Raw genomic sequence first — 18,765 nt, 5'->3', positions numbered from 1 at the left:
GCCAGGCTGCTCAGAGCTCCAGCCAGCCTTGCCTTGAGCACTTCCAGGGCTAGGGCATCCACAGCCCCTCTGAGCAACCTGTGCCTGTTCCTCATCATGTTTGCAGTCAAGGATTTTTCCTGAAATCCAGGCTAGACCTACCGTCTCAGTTTGGATCGATTTCCCCTTGTCCTGTAGTGTAAGCTCTTGTGAGAAGTCCCTCTGTGGTACTTTCTGACAGTGTTACAGCGTGAGCCTTGGAAGACACCCATGTGTCCCCAAACAAATGGGTGTAGTGAGGTCAGACAAAAATAGGAACACGATTAAAATAAGTGGGTGCACTGCCAAGAAAGGACATCAAAGCAAGCCTCCAGATGGGCTGGGGAGATAGAGCTTTCGTGCACCATCAGAGGTGGGACTGTGAGACACTGCAGCAAACCGGGGGTGGATTAATTAAAACCAAGCAAGCGGGCGAGTGTGTGCTGCGTTTCGGGGTCCGTCTTTCATCAGCAGCACTCCCACCCTCCGCTGGGGATGCTCTGCTTTTCATTTTCCAGCTCCAGCAGAGGCTGCTGCCTCCCTTCCCTCTTGGGCTGAAATGTGTTAAAGCCTTATCAGCAGCCTTTGCATAATTGGAGGGTGCGATAAGGAGTGAAACCGGGAGAGGAGCAGCCCCGTGGCTGCCAACTGAGCAATCATTGTTCTGGCTGAAACAGCTCATCAGCCCTGGCTGCTCTTAATTACGATGATGACGATTCTGTTTTAAAGGGAATTGCCTTGTTTGAGGGGATGGGTCGAAAATGCTGTCCCTTTATGAAATCTCAGCATGCAGGGATGGGACAGCCTCACTGGCCAAGGGGATGGAGGCCCTTGTTCTCTGCATTTGCTTATCTGTGGCTTTCTCTCTTTGTCTCCCTTTCTCTTTCTTTTTGACTGTGCAGGTCTTTTTGGTAGGCTTGCTGCGGCTGGACCCAGGCCAGGGTTGCAGGTTACTGAGGGCGTTATTTATGCCACAATAACTATGGGTATGGCATGCTTTCCAAACATGAAGTGCCTTTTTTAAACAACAACAACAACAAACCCAAAAATACCCCCCAAAAGCTCAGTTTTAGCAAAGATTATCAGGTATCTCCCTGGATTTGCCTGTTACTCCTGCATGGAGGATAACCACCTCTCGCTGTTTTGCACAATGCATTATTTTTTGTGGCTTTCCCTGTGCTCAGGATGACAATGAAGAGAACTTCCCTAGCCTTTATTCCCCTTTATTCTGGTTCTGTCACTGGTGTGGAGCTGATAATGGGTGGTAATGCTGGCTGTATTGACAAGTAGCTGTTTGGTGAACGATTGAAGGTGCTCCACTGAGGCAAAGTGGCGGTATCAGATGGTCTGAGCTCCCTGCATCATGGAATTTAGCTCCCTGCATCATGGTCTGAGCTTCCTGCATCATGGATTTAGCTCCCTGAGAGCTCATGGGAAGACCCACAGGAAAGCAGAGGTGGCTTTAGATAAAGACATCCAGGATTGTGGCTGCCACCGGTGCCTGAGCTGTATGATTTGGGACTGTGAGCCTTAGTAGTGACCACAGGGTTGTCACAAGCCACCAGGCAAGGCTTGTCCCCATTTGCCAGGTGCACAGCCTGGTAAATGCCTTTCCTTCATGAGGCTGTAGCGGTGTCACCAGGCCAGCAGCTCTTCAAGCAGGGAAGAGCTCATCTCATGAGGAACCACACTTGGGGTTGTGGTTGATGCACAGAAGAGCATCCAGAGCTTCTCAGCAGTAAGGTGGCAGGCTGAGACCTGCTGCTTAGGTAAGGATACCAGAGACTTCCAAAAGAGGCCAGAGGGCCCACGTGGAAAAGGAAGGAAATTTGGAAGATGAGGTTCCCTTAGGCATCCTTGCTGCTGCCTGTGGAAGGGTCCTGTAGCAGTGCAGAGGTTCAGCTCCTTGGTGTTTGTAGGTGAGAAACACCTGCACTGTTACTCCATCTGAATTTCTGCCTGTGGACAAGGTCTGCATAGTGGGAATGCACTGAGGTTTCCCATAAAAGATGGACAGCTTGATACATTGAGGGCTTGGAGATGTGCTCCATTCAGAGACTTTCAAAAGGAGTATTTGCTTTTTAAAAAGTGTTTTTTAATTGGTGAAGTTTTGATCACTTGAGGGAGGTTATAGAGTGAAATTTCACTGGGGGTAAGAGTGTAGCTTTGTTACTGCATCTCAGTTCCTTTTATTTAAAGAACAAATAAACCCAACTGAAACGTTCTTCAGTGAAGCTCCTAATGCCTTTTTCTTTCTCTTTTCTGGCTGCTTTTCTTCTTTTCATTTGCACCAATCTGATAATGTTATTTTTTATGTAGATAGTAAGATTTGGTGAGAATCCAAATTAGATTAAATTCCAGTGAGAGAAACTTAACAGTATTCCTCCATGCTGTTTGGTAGGACAAGAATGCCAAACCCTACACAAATGTTGCCCCAAACTTACCATATTGCTCTGTGAGCTTATGTTGTGACTTAGAGCTCTAAATGCCAGCAGAGCATTGCAAATCCCCCTGCAGTCAGGGAGAGCATTTTCAGTGTTTTTGATGAGCCTGGTACCAGTGATCAGCTGAAAACTCCAAAATTCTGCAATGCCCTAGAGCTGAGTATTGAAAATTCCAACTCATCCCAGTAACATAGCAATCAATTTAAGAATGGACATAAAAAATGTTGTTACTACTCCTCACATTTGCCACTTATGACTAATTTTTGGTGCTGCCACAGTGTATTACTTCAAACCCCCTTGCTGTCCCTTAGATGCTGAGTAGGGAGAGAGGGACTTGTTAGGCCAGAGAGGGGAAGTGAATGACATCTGAAATACAACAGATCATTGCTTGCTGCATGGCCTTGCAAATACCATTTTTACTTCTGGCATTTAGAGGACAAGGGCTGATTGTAGCTTGCTGTTGTTGCCTTAAAAATTGTGTGTGTTTGGCTTGAAGTGGAAAGTAGCAAAAGCATCTTTGGGGGGAAAGCAGCAAACATCAGGAAATGTCTAAGGGAATGTTCTCAGATTTGTGGTCAGCCGAGAAGTGTCTTTTGAGTGTTTGCCAACAGAGGCTATTAGGCACAAAATACTGCAATGAGATTCATATTGGGCTAGAAAGAAAAAAGGCTCTATGAGGGTAATTTCCCTATTAATTATCCTCCTGTAGGAGAGCCTCAAAAGACACATCCCTGCACTGGAAGCTTGTGCATGTGTGAGCATGGCTGAGGGAAGCATTCGACTCAGAGTTTAATGATTGATTTAATGACAGAGCTTTGCTTTTGTTGTAGAAGATGGTGAAGCTGTTAGTAGTTCCTACGAATCTTATGATGAGGAAGAGAGCAGCAAAGGCAAGTCAGCAACCCATCAGTGGCCATCCCCTGAGGCCACCATTGAGCTGATGAAGGACGCCCGCATCTGTGCCTTCCTGTGGAGAAAGAAGTGGCTGGGACAGTGGGCAAAGCAGCTGTGTGTTATCAAGGACACCAGGCTGCTGGTGAGCAGATCCTCTCCTCTCTGTCTGAAACAGTCTGGTTTTATGAGCTGAGGAAGGAAGTGGCACCTCAGACCATGTTAAATGAGCTGGCAAAAAACAAAATACTCCTAGATGCTTCAAATGCATGTCCTGGAGATTTGGGGATCTTGTTCCTTTTTTAGAAGGAACGTGGGCATGGGATTGCTGAAGGGGGCACAAGGACACATTTGTGACCAAAATCCCAATCCCCCAAAATGTCTAGGGATACTTTATGGGCAAATGTTTTGAGGTGGTTGAGCAGAAGGGACACTTATCCCAGAGGGCTAACCACATACTTGATCCTGTGTCAGTAGAAGGTATTTCAGAGCATGTGTGCATGCAGTCAGATGTGTGTGTACCTGCACATCAGGGATCTCCTGTGTGCAGTCTGTGCAGACCTGTTAGAACTGTAGGACCTTGCTGTGTTCAGTGCACGACTTCATGCATCACCTGTGGGGCTGAGTTCCTGCCAGTGAGCAGGAAGGCTCCTCCTCTGCCTCTCACCCACTCCTGTCTCCCTTCCCCAGTGCTACAAGAGCTCCAAGGACCACAACCCCCAGCTGGACGTGAATTTGCTGGGCTGCACAGTCATTCACAAGGAAAAGCAAGTGAGGAAGAAGGAGCACAAGCTGAAGATCATCCCCACGAACGCCGATGTCATCGTGCTGGGGCTGCAGAGCAAGGACCAGGCAGAGCAGTGGCTCAGGGTCAGTGACACCTTCAGGATTTGTCCCACTGGTGCTCCCATGCTTTGCTGGGAGAGCAGATCTTATCTCAACCCTGTCCTTGCGTGCTCTGGCTCCCTTCCTCACTGCAAGCCTTTATACAAATATACCACTTCATTTTCATGTCCTGGGATAGATTCTTCCTGCACTCCCTGCTGCCTTCAGTGTGCTGGAGGCCCCGTGGGGACCTCCCAGCCCAGCTGCTGTGGTGGGGGAAATGTCTGGGCCGGGTCCCCAGCATGAATTGGCTGAGGGCAGGGGTAAATGTACCCTTCCCATGGGACAGCAGCAGGAGGAGGAGCCTCCTGGAGCCCAGGAGGGGCTGTGAGACGCCAGGGCTGCCTTTGCTGGCAGTCTCTCCCCGTGACTTGGATCCAGCAATTGCTGCTGGATGCCTGATGCAGCTCCAGGACAGTCCCCAGGGTCACAGGGACAGCAAACCACGGGTCTCCCAGGCTGATGTGGTTTTGCCTGTCCTAGCTGGGGGAGATGATTTGATCCTGTTACTGCAGCTCTCTCACAGGCTTTGGCTTCCCCTTCTGCACAGGTAATCCAAGAGACCAGTGGTCTGCTCTGTGAAGGGGGCAGTGAAGGAAACCAGTACATCCCAGACTCTCAGCGTCTCAGCTACCCAAAGGTACCTCTTGTCTCCACAGACAGAACTAGCACTTGGGCTTTCCAGCCCTGTTCCTCCAGTAGAGAGCAGTGTAGGTGCCTTAATTTTAAGTAAGCAAAGACTGGTATGAGTGTAACCAGACTCCTGTGCTGCTGAAAAGGAGCATTCTTGGAACCATCTTAATTTTCCTTGCATCTTAATTTTGTTGCCGTGTCTTCCCTCCCAGACTAACTCAGCATTTGACTACCCACTGTCTAGGGCAGGAGCTGCTATCTCACCCAATGGGATGGTTGTGTTCTCCAAGAGCTTTGGGAGGGACACAGACCCTTGGATGCCAGGGCTTGGGCCATCTCTAGTCCAGGTTTAGGTGACACTCCCCTGGGAGCAGCTTGTTTCATAATAGTGGGAGGACAAAAAGACTTTCCTAAGTCTCTGGTGGGCACCCAGAATGGACCTGTTTGGGCACCTGGCTGGTTCCTCTGCCCTTGCCCCCTGTAGGGACTGTCACCAGCCAGGCTGCAGGGTGCCATAGGGTGGCACCAGTGGTGCCACTGTCTCCTCAGAGGTGAGCCCAGCTGGGGTGGGGTGTGTTCAGGAGCAATGGGAACAGCACAGTGTGAGTGAGCTGGCCGGAGATGGCCAGGTGAAAGCATCTGCTACAGAGAGAGTGGGACCTCATAACATGGGAGATGGGGAAAAAGGTCATTGCAGCCCGTTCTGGCTGGAAGAATGGGTCACCTGCATCTGTGGAGCCTGTGCCTGGTGCTTGTTGACAGGTGGAGGTGTCTGAGAGATACTCCGCAGCCTCCGAGAGCGGGAGCAGCACCGACGGCCACGTGGAGACAGCTGAGGCAAAAGATGGTAAAACCTTGCCCTGGGAATGACAGGGACAATGGGCCCTTAGCCTTCTGTGGCTCCTGCCACTGCCACCTCCAACTGACCTGATGAAAGCTGTGTGTGCATTCATTGCCTGGGAATTTGATGTTCTTACCAGGATTACCTGTTGGTTCCACAGGCTTATTCACACACTGACTGATGTGCTCAGTAGGAGAATGTTGAAGAGGTTATTTGGACATAAACTTTACCCCTCCCACCTTGTGTCCTTGTTTTTAGAGAGGAAAAGACTTGAATACAGTAAATGTTAATGGGTAATGGCTCTTAATTAAATTGTTTGTGGTGTAGGAAACTGAAGGGAGGTTGGGAACTGCCCAGCAAGAGCTGTGCAAGCACCTCCCACTGCTCCTGCAGGGACTGGCCTTTGGTCAGAGCCACCCCACGTGTAAAGCAACACAGATTAGCATCTTCCACAAATCCCTAACTGATCTTAGTGGTGCCATCCTCCTCCTGAACTCCCTGGGCTTTGGACTTTTCCAGCCTGTCCCTGAGTCACAGGTTTGCTCTCTGCAAAGGGATGTGTGTGAGGTGGGACAGCAGGCTGGGAGCTGGGAAAGCCACACATGTGTCTTTTTCATTTCTGGTAGTTAAGAAGAAGGGCACAACTGGCCTGAAACTGAGCAACCTGATGAACCTTGGGAGGAAGAAGTCCAGCTCCCTGGAGAGCCCAGAGAGATCCCTGGAGACTTCAAGTGAGTGGCAGCATGAGTCCCTCTGCAGGGATTTGCCTCAGGGCAGGATGAGCACCAGGCATCATCCTCCTCAAATGGGCCTGTGCCAGGTGGTCCTGCCAGTAAATCCATGCAGATTGTGGTGCCTGTGGCTCTCAGGGTGACCCAAGAGGAAGGGTGGGTAATACCAGACATGCACACACAGGGAATTTGTGCTGCCCAGGGTGTGGGAGCCTGCAGGGAGAGTTGTGAGGGTCAGCTTGTGTTTACCACCTGGGACCAACTTTGTCCAACCAGCTGCAGCCACCTTGCTGCTCCAAAGCTATCCTGAATTTCAAGGGTATCATTTTCAAGATTTTTACCCTTTTCACCCTGTTTTGTGTGGATAGGATAGCTTGTCTTTGTGCTTTTGCTCTTTATTCGTGCTTGTGACTTTGTGTTGTGTGGTGATCTCATAACTTACCCCTTAGACATCCCCAGGCTGTCCCACAAATTAATCTGGATTAAATGGAAAATGTGTTTAATGAGCTGTGATTGCTTGCAGGTTACCTGAATGTGCTGGTGAACAGCCAGTGGAAGTCACGGTGGTGTCAGATAAAAGATGGGCACCTCCATTTCTACCAGGACAGGAACAGAAGCAAGCTGGCTCAGCAGCCCCTGAGTTTGGCAGGCTGTGAGATCATCCCAGAGCCGAGCCCTGACCATCTTTACTCCTTCCGCATCCTGCACAACGGGGAGGAACGGGTTGTTTTGGAGGTAGGGTGTCTATCTCTGAGAAAGCTCTGCTCAAAATCACCAGCTTGGGTACCTTAGGAGGTCTAAATTCCAATGAGTTCCTCCAGAGGAACATCAGTCCAACAAAACAGAACCTGAAGAGCAGGACTTTGGTTGATCTGCCTGTGGTCACCTAGAATTGTGTCCCACCTCACTGGTAATCCAGGCTGTGTGTGATGCTGGCACCTCTCAGCCTTCATCTTAGGCACTCATCTTAGGGGTGACATGGGGTTCTCTGGAGATTCCCATCTCTCCCCCACTGCAGGATAACCTTGGATAATTAAGTTCTGTGGAGTGCATTGCAGATGGTTAATGTTAGATGAGAACAATGCCACTTTAGGGATTTAAGGCTGTGGTTAGGAGGAACAGAGAATTTCATGTTTTGACAGCAGAGCCCCAAAGCCATGGGGCACACATCCCAAGTAAGCCTATCACAGATCTGCCCCTGAAAGTGCAAGTGAATTCATCTCCATCTGTTACTTTCCTTTGTCTGCATCCAGGACTGTTTATCTCTAATCTTACTTCTCTCTGACGACAGCATGGTTATAGTAGGAGGTGGACAATGTGAGCAATTTCCTGTATTTTTCCAGTGGGTGGAATATTTATAGCTAAACAACTGACTTTGAGGGCATACCATGAAATTGGAAGATGTTTTTGTTTAGTTTCAGATTCAGGGTCTGTCTGTATCTAAAAAATTTTGCCCAATCACAGATGTGAAGAAGAGGTGCTGGGAAAATTTACATTTTGTGAATGGAAGAATCTGTATTTTGTTGGGATGTCAGACTCAATGTCAGACTCAATCTACGGACTGGCTGGCTGGCAGGCTTCCCAGGGACTGAAGTCTCTGCTAAATAAAACAGACTGAAAGCTCAAAATATACTTTCCAGTTTGGAAAGTGTATATATATATTCACTTGCCCTGAATTTTACTTTGTGGTTACTGCTCTGACTCCTCAAATCAGTGCAAAAAGTGGCTGCATTAGCCAACATCTTGCTTTATGTGCAGTCCCTTGCACTGGGAGGTGCATGTGGCTGTTTGCTAGAGCTGACTTCATGGCACAGAATTTAACTCTTCATGTTGCAAAATTTCAGACTGCTCACTGCAGCTGGGAATTGGGTCCTGACCATGTTAAAGCAATGGACTCTGATGTTCTAAACTCTTCCCTTCTCCTCTGCAAAGAACAATGGAAGGGGTTTGTGCTCTGGGACCTCGCAGGCTCGGGTCTCCTTGCCTCTGTTTTGGCAATCCCATTGCTGCACTCTGCTGGTGTAAAATAAAACCCGCAGGCTTTCCTCACCCAAAGCTGCTCCCTGCCAGCATCTCCAGCCCCAGAGACTTCTCTTACTCTTGTAGACAGCTGAGTTGATCACCACTGAAAGGAAAATGCAGACTGACTAGAAATTTTAGGAAGGAGCAGAGCAAAGAGCTACATTTATGTAGCTGCCAAAATTTTGAATCAGTCCATGCATAGAGCTGTACTTTTAAGGCAGCCTTTAAGAGCCTACTTTTAAGTTTTATTATAAATACCCAGGGGATTGCCAGCATGCTTCCCTACCCAATCTAAGCCAGCATCAGCCCCGTGAGTGCAGAGAAACCACTGCTGCAGCCTGTCCTGTCTGTCTGATCACCCTGCAGGCAAAGTCCTCAGAGGAGATGGGCCACTGGCTGGGCCTCCTCTTGTCGGAGTCAGGCTCGAAAACAGACCCAGAGGAATTCACCTACGATTACGTGGATGCTGACAGGGTTTCCTGCATTGTGAGCGCTGCCAAGAATTCCTTCTTGTATGTCACTGGTAATGGGTTGGGGCTGGTAGAGGGAAAGCAAGCCAGAGCAGGGGGCTCTCCACTTGTGGGAGGGTGGCTGCCATGGAAATAGGTGGTGAATTCACAGCTGCAGCTCAGCCACTTTCTTTTGGGACAGGAGAGCACTTCCTGAGCTGCAGCTTGCCATGGGGCACCTGCCTGAGTGGCTGCTGCAAAAGCAGGTTGGGCTCTCAGCCACCCAGTCCATCACTGGGCCAGGGTGACTGTGCTGTGTGATGGTGTTCACAGGGGTCTTACGATGAGGGAAGAGACGAGAATGTTGACTCCGTGTTTCAGAAGGCTTGATTTATTATTTTATGATATATATTATATTAAAACATACTAAAAGAATAGAAGAAAGGATTTCATCAGAAGGCTAGCTAAGAATAGAAAAAGAATGAGTAACAAAGGCTTGTGACTGACCCAGGCAGTCCAGACAGCTGGACTGTGATTGGCCATTAATTAGAAACAACCACATGAGACCAATCCCAGATGCACCTGTTGCATTCCACAGCAGCAGATAACCATTGTTTACATTTTGTTCCTGAAGCCTCTCAGCTTCTCAGTAGAAAAAATCCTAAGGAAAGGCTTTTTCATAAAATGTGTCTGTGACAGTGCTGCTGTGGCTGAGAAAGGAGAGAGCCCAGGGGAAGTACAGCCCCATTCTGGTGGGTGCTGCTTACCAGGCAGCAGCAGCAGTGATCCCACTGCTCTGTATGGCTCTGCCTTCTCCTCTGCTGCATCTGGCTGCCTGGCCTTGCCCACACCTCAGCACTGGTGTTCTCAGGTGTCTCAAAATGCAGCACTGCAGAGCCATGCAGCAAATCCAGTCCCCTGATGGGATGTCCTGTTCACAGGCTAATGCAGAGGAAATACTCTGAGCCCAATGCCTACATTGACAACCTGCCCAAGGGCAGGGTGCAGCAGGAGGAGCTCTATGACGACGTGGATCTGCCAGACCTGCCTGTGGTAAGAGAGCTGCAGGGAGCTCTGGGGGCACCACAGCAAACATCTGCCCATGGGGAGTCTCCAGCAGTGCAAGGGGGGGATTCCCAGCCCCTGGGGAGATCCTGGCCTTTGCAATGGAGCAGAACCAAGTGTGGAGAGGAGTTGCTAAGGAATGGGAGAGAGGTTTCCAGAAAGGGGCTGTAGGGATCCTCAGGCAGCTGGGATAAAATTCCACGGTTTTCATCAGCAAACAGCACGGATTATTTGGTGATAGTGCGCTTTTTGGATCCTAGCCTTTCAAAATTCCTTTTTATGTCTGTAAGAGCAAGTCCTGTGTGAAAGGATAAGAACAATGGGTCATGCTGGGAATGGGACTGTCACCTCAGGAAAGGCAAAGAATGTGGCATGGGTTGCTGGATGTACAACAGTGTGATATCCTTGCATGGGGCTGTTGCTGCTATCAGAGAGACCTATTGAAGGAAAACAGGAGGGGCCTTTCCTTCAGTACTTCAAAAAGGCCTCTGTGGAATGACTCAGAGACTGGCATTTTAGTTCCTCTAAGATTTTTGGAAAATACTCCAGATTGCCTGAGATAGTGCTGCTCTGCAGTGAGATGTTTCTTGTACTTCTAGTTGCAGCAGATGGTCTCTTTTGCAGGAAGAAGCACCCAAGAGTGAGAGCAAACTGGAGGGGGATCAAGACAGAGTGTATCTGGATCTGACCCCAGTGAAGTCCTTACTGCACTGTGCTGGCAAGATGTCATGCCAGTCTTCCCCCCTTGGGTCACCATCCCTAGAAAGGGCTGCCAAGGCTGCCCCAGAGAGCACAGCTGAGACAGCCCCCATGGCTAAGGAAGCTGAGCCCTGTGCTAAGGCAGCAGAGACCTCGGAGCAGGTACTGTCCAAACTCTGAAACCAGACCAGGCTTAATCACTGAGCCACTTCCCTACACCTCATCATCCCACTTCACTTCTCCTTCCCAGAAACACCCAGAGAAGCCAGAGGCCGAGGAGGCTGTGCCACGGGTGCCTGCTGTCAAAATGCAGAGCCAGCAGCAGAGCAGTGTGGCCCCCGAGGTGCCAGCGGGCCCAGTTCCAGCAGGCAGTCCCCAGCTGGTGCCTGCCCACCGGCCCAAGATGCCACTGCCAGGTGGGTGTGCTGCTCAGGTGGCCCCAGATGCCACTGCCAGGTGGGTGTGCTGCTCAGGTGGCCCAGGATGCCACTGCCAGGTGGGTGTGCTGCTCAGGTGGCCCCAGATGCCACTGCCAGGTGGGTGTGCTGCTCAGGTGGCCCGAGGGTGCTTAAAGAGAGGCGGTGCCCTGTGATTTGACTTGCCTCTGCTCTCCAGCAGTCTGTGTGCTGTGGTTGGTGACTTCTCAGACCTTCCCTTGTTTTCTTTCCAAGCACCTGAAAAGGTTTTCTCCCTCCTGCTTTTTTCCCCCTGACTGAGGTTGTTGTTGGTGGGCTGTTTCCAGCAGGAGCAGTGGAAACCAAGCTGGGCAAGAACAGGACAGAGGCAGAGGTGAGGCGGTTCACGGAGGAGAAGGAGAGGCTGGAGAAGGAGAAGGATGAGATCCGAGCTCAGCTCACCCAGCTGCGCAAGGAGAGGCGGGAGCTGAAGGAAATGCTTGGTGGCAGCACAGGTAGGGCAGGGCAAGGTGGGATGTGTGGAATTGAGACAAGCTGGGGCTCTGGAGAAGGAGGGGGCAATGAACCTGGCCCTCCTGGGACCAGAAGAGATGGGGAGAACCTGGTGCTTTGAGCCAAACCACATAACCCAGACTGCACTAGAGCAAGAGCCACATCCCTCTTGGGATAAAACCCAAGGAAAATGTACAGGACATGCCCTGATCCCTGCTCCCCTCAGGAGCTCCCCAGGTTCCCAGCAGGCACTAAATTCCTCTTCCTACAGACAAGAGCCTGGAGCAGAGGCTGAAGGAGATAGATGAAGAATGCAAAAGGAAGGAAAGCCAAAGGGTGGACCTGGAGCTGAGCCTGGTAGAGGTGAAGGAGAACCTGAAGAAGGCAGAGTCTGGCCCGGTGACACTGGGCACAGCAGTGGACACCACACACCTGGAGAACACAGCCCCACGGGTATGTGGGGCACCCCTGGGATGCACAGCAGCTTTCTGGCAGCTAGGCAGTCACACAGTGAACTGTGTGACTCAGCCTGCTTAAAAATGTAATAATTAATAATAGCATCAGTGTAATATGCAATCTCGCATGAATGTATAGCTAATATGTCTGTATTGACTATTATATATAATATACATTATGTAATAATAATCTAATGAGGTAACAGCAGTAATGGGGAAGTGAAAGGTGGATGGGGCTCAGGAGAGTGGTTGTATTTTCCTGCAGGGCCTTGAGCAACACCCTCCAGAGCCATGCAGGTCTGGACTCAGCTCCTTCTGCACTTGGCTGAGCTAAGGGATGGTTTTTGCAGATTTGGGCATCTAATTTCCTTCTTGGGAACTTGTTTTGCATGAAATGGAGATCTCCAGCACCTGCACCTTGGTCTGTATTTCTAATTCTGGAGTCCTAAAAACCCAAACACATCACAAACTCCCCTGGTGTTTTTTTGAAATTGGCATGTCACTGAAAAAATGGGCCTCAGTGCAAATGGGATGATGCTGTGACTAGGAGATGGTGGGAAAAGGCAGCAATCTCTCCCAGTAGTCTGTAGTCATGATCATTGCTCTGATTTTTATTGTAGGTTCAGACAAAAAGTGCCAGTCCAGCAAACAGCACAGAGAACTCACCAGTCAACTCAGCCACGGCTTTAAAAAATCGGCCCTTATCTGTTATGGTCACGGGGAAGGGAACAGTCCTACAGAAAGCTAAGGTGAGGTACAGCTGGAAAATCCATCTGGGACAGCCTCTGCCTTTCCCTTCTGGCAGTGGAGCAAACTGGCTGTGGTGGGATGAGTTTGTGGGGGGGTCCCATGTCTGGGAAACACCCCTGACCAACACAATTCAGACACATCAGTCTGATTTTCCTCCAGTCTTTCCACCTGTGTTTGCCTTGCCTACAATTTAAATGAATAAATACATGCATTGTTTGTAACTTAAAATATCCCTGACCCACCCTGTAGCCAAAACCACTTGGGGACCAGACAGTCGTGTTGATCCCATGCACGTTATGTTGCCTGCTTTGCATTTTGACTAATTTGCCTTTATTCCTTGGCAGGAATGGGAGAAAAAGGGAGCTAGTTAGAAGCACGTTGTTCAGACATGGACTAAAGACTCAAATTGCCCACGCTTGGCCCAGGGGATTCAACCATCTGTCAGTGGAGGTTGGGTGTTCAGCACCACCACACACCAAGTGCCTCCTCCACGCAGCGCCCACGGCTCCGACGCAGCGCTGGAGTCACGGCTGCTGATCAGAGTTATCCCACATGAACCTGCTCTTTCCAGACAAATCCCAACCATGTAGCTAAAACAATAACAGCCAGTGGCAATCCTTCCATCAAAGTCCTAACCCAGCTGATGTAAACAAGAACGTTACTGTACATAGGGGGTGTTTTGTGTATTTCTACTCTGAAGGTTTATCAATTAAGGTTTCTATATTAGTGACTGTAGTGGATTCAGAAGGAACCTCTGCTGTTCCTCACCCTGGTGAGTTTGTACCTGTCCTGATAAAGTTGTCAACCTGTCTTGCTGCCAGTCATCACTCAGCTGCATTTCATCCAGCCTTCAGTCAAGGGCTATCCCCACGTGTGAGCAATTCTTCAAACATGAATGAGAAGCACACAGCAGCTTGTCCAAAGCATTTTTTAATCAGTGTCCTGATGCAGTCCAGCATCTCCTACCAGCTGCAGGTTTGCTAGAATATTGAGCTGCTCACCTTCTCATGCTGTAAGCTGTGTTACAGACTGGCAGCACCAAGAGCTCTGAGCAAAGATGATCTGCCAGATTCAGTTAGCTTTCTTGAAGATCTTACTTCACCTGAGAAGTTTGTTCTTAAAAAAAGGAAAAAAAAAAAGGAAAAAAAGAAAAAAAATTTGAGGGCTTGCTCAGCTGTTTCATGGGAAAGCTGGATCCCAGTGCATCCTTCAGGGATCCCCTTTCCCAAGAGAGGGGAGGTAAAGCAGTGCCCATGCTGCTGCCCCCAGCTGTGGTGCAGCTGAAGCCGTCCCTGTGTCCCTCCCCACTGCTGTAAGGCTGCACTGCCAGGGCTCTGCTGGACCTCTTGGTGCTGTCACCCTCATTTCCTGATCATTAATACAGCCTTTGGGCCCTGGCAGTATGGCCCCCAAAGCCCACCCCTCTCTACCCTAGCCAAGCTTTCTAACGAAAGAGGTTGGAGATTTGGGACAGCTAAACTTAGAGACATTGAAATTTGAAGGGTGGCAGTGGGTTAGCAGAAATCTATGCACTCCCCCCCTCCCTGTAACCTGCTGGCATGTGTGATGGCCTGGAGACTCCTCTTCCTGTCTCCTCTGATGGCCCTTCAGAGGCCAGGCTCAGGAACTGGGTTGATGGATGGGGCTGGAGCTGTTTTAACCCTACAAAGTTAAAGCAGGACCAGTTCCCAGGGTGGATCATCCATGGGGCCCTGTGGCTACACCAAAGCCAAGGTAAAGGCAGACAGGAAAAATGCTGTACCTTCCTCACCCTGGAAAATATTTAAAGGCTTGAGAGCACCTCTAAAGGGCTGTCTTGTCTTCACACAAAGGCCAAACAGCCAGTGGGAGCCCAGGGCTGTGATACTCAGAGCTGGTGCTGTCATTGGGGTGAATGAGAATGTCCTGATAGGTTCTGGGCTTACTTGCCCCCACCACAGAGCCAGGGTGCAACAAAACACTTGGTCAGGCTATCCTGGAAGCAGGAAAGGTGACTGTCCTCCCATTTTTTTTTTTTTTACTCTTTAGTTTCCACTGTGGTGCAGATGAAGGAGTTGCCAATGCCAGGCCTCAGGAGCCTCAGCTGGCAGGTTGGCCCTGTGCAAGGTTTTGCACATAGGAAAAAATCATGCAAATAAACGGCTGATTCTGGTTCAGGATCCTGGGGATTTCCTTCACCAGAGCACCAAAAGGCCACAGACTCCATGAAGGTTTTTTTTTGGCCCATGAAGAGCTGGCAAGAGCCCCTCTCTGTACCTGAATATCCGTGTACACCGTGCCCTCAGTGTAGACCCTGCTGCCATCCTCCCTCAGTGTACACCCTGTGCCATCCTCCAGGAGTTGTCCAGACATTTCACTGAGACAGCCATGGGCAGGAGCAGCTCTGCTTTCCCCCTCACAGCCCAGTCAGCCTCAGTGCTCCTGTTGGGATGTCTTTGTGAGGGAGTGGTAAACATGGGCAAGTCCATTTTCCCCAAACAAGAAATGTTAAACAATGTCTCTGTGTCCCCATTGTTTTCCTAACTCAAGGCATTTCCTTTGTTGTAACTGTGACCTATAAAGTGGCTCTTTAGAGGGTTTTATAATAAAATGTTGAGTATATTATGGTACCAGTGGTTTTCTCAGTAATGGGGCTTGTCCCTGCTCTACTTCCCAATAGATTTCAAGTACATCAAATCCCCAATACCATTAGTTACTACAAATCCTTAACTATGCAGTGAACTGTACACTTCAACTGCAGTGAACTGTAGCTTAAATAGTACTGATTGCACCATCAAGAAAAACAATTTTCAGAGATCTAACCCACTGAAAAACAGCAGTAATCCTAACAATATGCATGAAGACATGTAACAGATTCCTGCCTGTATGTCTGTCTCTCTGTAGCAGTCCTCTTGCCCAGAACCAGCAGGGAAAATCTTCCATTACCTTCCTCTGGCCACTAGATAGCAACTGTGTGCAGGCTTAGTGCCTGCTGCAGTCTGAGGGAAAACCGGGATGGGCTTTAGCTGGGAAGGAAAGAAAAGAGTTATAAAAGGAAACAGTGGAGGCCTTTACAGAACAGACACCAAAGCAGGCACATCTGTGAAACATCTCTTGGTGGCTCCACTCCCACAGACAGCTTGGGCAGGCACTGTAGCTACAGCACAAATTCCTGGGCCAGGTCTGAGCTGACTCCTTGACACAAACATGCCAGTGAGCTCCTTGGTGTCCTGTCAGCCTCTGAGCCCAGGAATCTCCAAACAGCTCGATTTGGGGGGCTGGTTTGGTGCACTGAATGGACAGCAGCAGCAGCTGCTTTTGTTCTTGCCCAGCATCACTGCCCCATTGCCTACAGCTGCTTTGGAACACCCCTGTATCAGCTCCAGCTGATAAAGTTGCTGCTTTGTTGGTCATTCCACTGCAATCCTCACCTGTGCACACTGCAGCCAGCCCACCATGGGGCCTGAAGTGTTCCCAGCAGAATTCCATATTCTTCTGGAGGGAAATTTCCTGCTACAAACCATTTTCCTTTGCAAGTTTCTCATTGAAGTACCTCCACATTTCTTGCTTTGGCTACACAGAACCCCACAAAAGCTCCTGGGTGTTCCTGACTAGCACACCAAGGCTGCTAGTGACCATGTTGATTTCCCAGTAAGACAGAAGTAAAGTGACAGATTTTAAAGGGAAAAAAAAAAATTTCCTCATATCAATGGAGAGGTTGGCCTGAATGTTTGTGTAAGATGTCTCAGGTATGAATCAAATTCATTTACTCCTACTGCAGGGTGAGATTGCAGGGGGATTTGAAGCTGAAGAAGCCAGCTGGCTTTACAGGGAGCACCAAGCAGAGCTCTTGCAGGCTAGCCTTGGCTTTTGGTATGCAGGGAGAAAGGCACAGTGGGGTCAACCCCCAGGTTCCCTGCTGCAGCCTTTACAGGACAGCTGCCATCCAACATTTACTCACCACAAACAGCCATGGTTTGGCTTGCTGAGGGAATGTAAGGCTAAAGGGGGTGAAAATCGTGGCACTTACTTAAATCACATTTTTAAAGGAGAAACAGGCTCTCTCCTGGAGTCAGCAGGCCCAGGACCAGAAAAGCTCATCCAGGAATCCTCCAGTGTGAAATTCAGAGCTCCATTAGCAAGAGCAGCTCAGACACTCATGACAAGCTGGCACAGACAGCATCCTCTGAGCTCCTGTGATGCCAGACAGGATTAGTGCTGGCTTTGCAGGGACCCCACCTCCCCAGTGCCTGTGCCAGCCTCAAATATCGACCCAGCCTTAAGGGAATGGGCTCCCACCAGGTACAGGCTCATTAAATATTTCTGATTGAACCATGGTAAGTCTGAGAGTGAATTTAATAAGGGATCATGTCAGAGACCCAAGTCACTTACCTACTTAATCTTTTTTAATTAAAATTTACAAAAGAAAAGGCCCTGAGATTAGCTAGGAACTTCAAGTCACATTTTTAAAAAGAAAACAGCTCCAGAAACTGCTCAGCAGTGTCCTGCTTGCCTGTGGGATCAGCAGATCTCTCCAAGACCATCCCATATATCCTAATTATCAGGCTGGCTTTTCCCATCTCCTCCCAATGCCCCATGACCTTCTTACCTTGCAAAGTGCTTTGTCTCATACAAAAGGAGAGCTGGTGGGTGCTGCTGCTGCCAGAGAATGTCTGAGCATCTATCCAAGGCTTCAGGGATCACCTGCTTTCAGGAGGAATGTCAGGAGGAAGGTCTCATGGAGATCCCTGACATTCCTGGGGCACAAAGACCTCATCCAGGTGTACTCAGAGCCCAAAAATTTGGTTTAGAAACCAGCTTTCCTGAGCTACTCCATGAGTTTCCAACCTTTCACATCATCTCTACTTGACAAACCAATGCACAGAGACAGTTAAATCCTGTCCAGCATTAAAATGCTGTCTCCAGCATGAGATTTTGCACTCTGTGCTTCCTGAATCACACAGAGATCTTTGTGTGATGCATAAAGCCAGCAGGATGATAAAAATGCAGGGTTTCCCCAGCTCAGGACCCAAGCAAGCCTGCCTTGTTCCTTGTGCAGCCTACAGGTATACTTAATAAAGTATAATTAAATAATTAAATTATATATTTTTTTATATATAATGAAATATTAGTATATACTATTATTAATACTATATATCAATATATTAATTACATTATATATTAATATATCGATATATCAATATATTTGATAAATTAATTATATTACTTGTTTCTATAATTATTATATTATATATAACCTACATTATATATAATATTCTATTAATTATACATATTATTAATATATTATTATATACTTATATATCAATAGAAATAATATATATTAATTATATATATATAATTATAATTATAATTATATATATATATATATATATATATATATATATATATATATATATATATATATATATATATATATATATATATATATATATATATATATAAAACCCACAATAATATAATTAAAATAAAGAACTCCCAAACAGATTACACCACACCACATTAGCCACAAGCTGAAGTGCTCAGCAGCAGCACTACACACTGTCCTGCAAGCAGCACAAGGACTTGCAGAAGGCCAGGAGGGCACGTTCCAGCTGCAGAGCTGTGTCCCAGGCAATGTGAGCACACGGCTGTTTGAGGGCAGGCTGATCCTGCAGAGGACAAAGGGCTCTGAGGAGTGAGCTAATGATGCTGTTAGGGAAATGATGGCAGAGAAACCCCCAGGGAGCACAAAGCCAGCAGGGCAGCAGGGTGAGAAAAGGGGTCCCTCAGAGTCCTCACACACACTGGATGCACTCTGCTTTTGAGAGCAGTTTGTCTGGAACCCAGCCAGCTCCACAGGCACTTGTGCACCACACCATCAACCAGGGCTTTGGTGTGAGCCCGGCCAAGCCCATTCTCCCCACATGGAGAGAATACTGACAACAGCAGAGGCAGGGCTGAGCTACAGCCATGCCTAAGAAACATTAATAGATTA

The 18,765-nt window shown here is 48.5% G+C and overlaps 1 protein-coding gene across 3 annotated transcripts in view; it reads left to right on the top strand.

The window, feature by feature from the left end:
- The window catches only part of AFAP1L2 (actin filament associated protein 1 like 2), a 66,940-nt gene extending 51,540 nt beyond the window's left edge, over positions 1 to 15,400 (top strand). The window contains exons 6-20 of one of the 3 annotated variants that reach the window (XM_066554822.1): positions 921 to 1,004; positions 3,293 to 3,498; positions 4,044 to 4,223; positions 4,789 to 4,878; positions 5,634 to 5,718; positions 6,339 to 6,443; positions 6,967 to 7,178; positions 8,832 to 8,977; positions 9,856 to 9,967; positions 10,604 to 10,840; positions 10,929 to 11,094; positions 11,421 to 11,588; positions 11,858 to 12,039; positions 12,662 to 12,790; positions 13,136 to 15,400. In XM_066554822.1, coding sequence (XP_066410919.1) covers positions 921 to 1,004; positions 3,293 to 3,498; positions 4,044 to 4,223; positions 4,789 to 4,878; positions 5,634 to 5,718; positions 6,339 to 6,443; positions 6,967 to 7,178; positions 8,832 to 8,977; positions 9,856 to 9,967; positions 10,604 to 10,840; positions 10,929 to 11,094; positions 11,421 to 11,588; positions 11,858 to 12,039; positions 12,662 to 12,790; positions 13,136 to 13,162 — 2,129 coding nt within the window. In that variant the 3' untranslated portion in view covers positions 13,163 to 15,400. The remainder of the gene's footprint in view (positions 1 to 920; positions 1,005 to 3,292; positions 3,499 to 4,043; positions 4,224 to 4,788; positions 4,879 to 5,633; positions 5,719 to 6,338; positions 6,444 to 6,966; positions 7,179 to 8,831; positions 8,978 to 9,855; positions 9,968 to 10,603; positions 10,841 to 10,928; positions 11,095 to 11,420; positions 11,589 to 11,857; positions 12,040 to 12,661; positions 12,791 to 13,135) is intronic. The other 2 variants (XM_066554821.1, XM_066554820.1) reach the window with 2 other exon arrangements.
- Positions 15,401 to 18,765: the final 3,365 nt, after the last annotated feature.

This window comes from Molothrus aeneus, chromosome 8 (genome assembly GCF_037042795.1).
Source record: "Molothrus aeneus isolate 106 chromosome 8, BPBGC_Maene_1.0, whole genome shotgun sequence".
Classification (NCBI taxonomy): Eukaryota; Metazoa; Chordata; class Aves; order Passeriformes; family Icteridae; genus Molothrus; species Molothrus aeneus.
The sequence above is the reverse complement of the archived record's forward strand: the minus strand, read 5'-3'. Positions and strand labels throughout refer to the sequence as shown.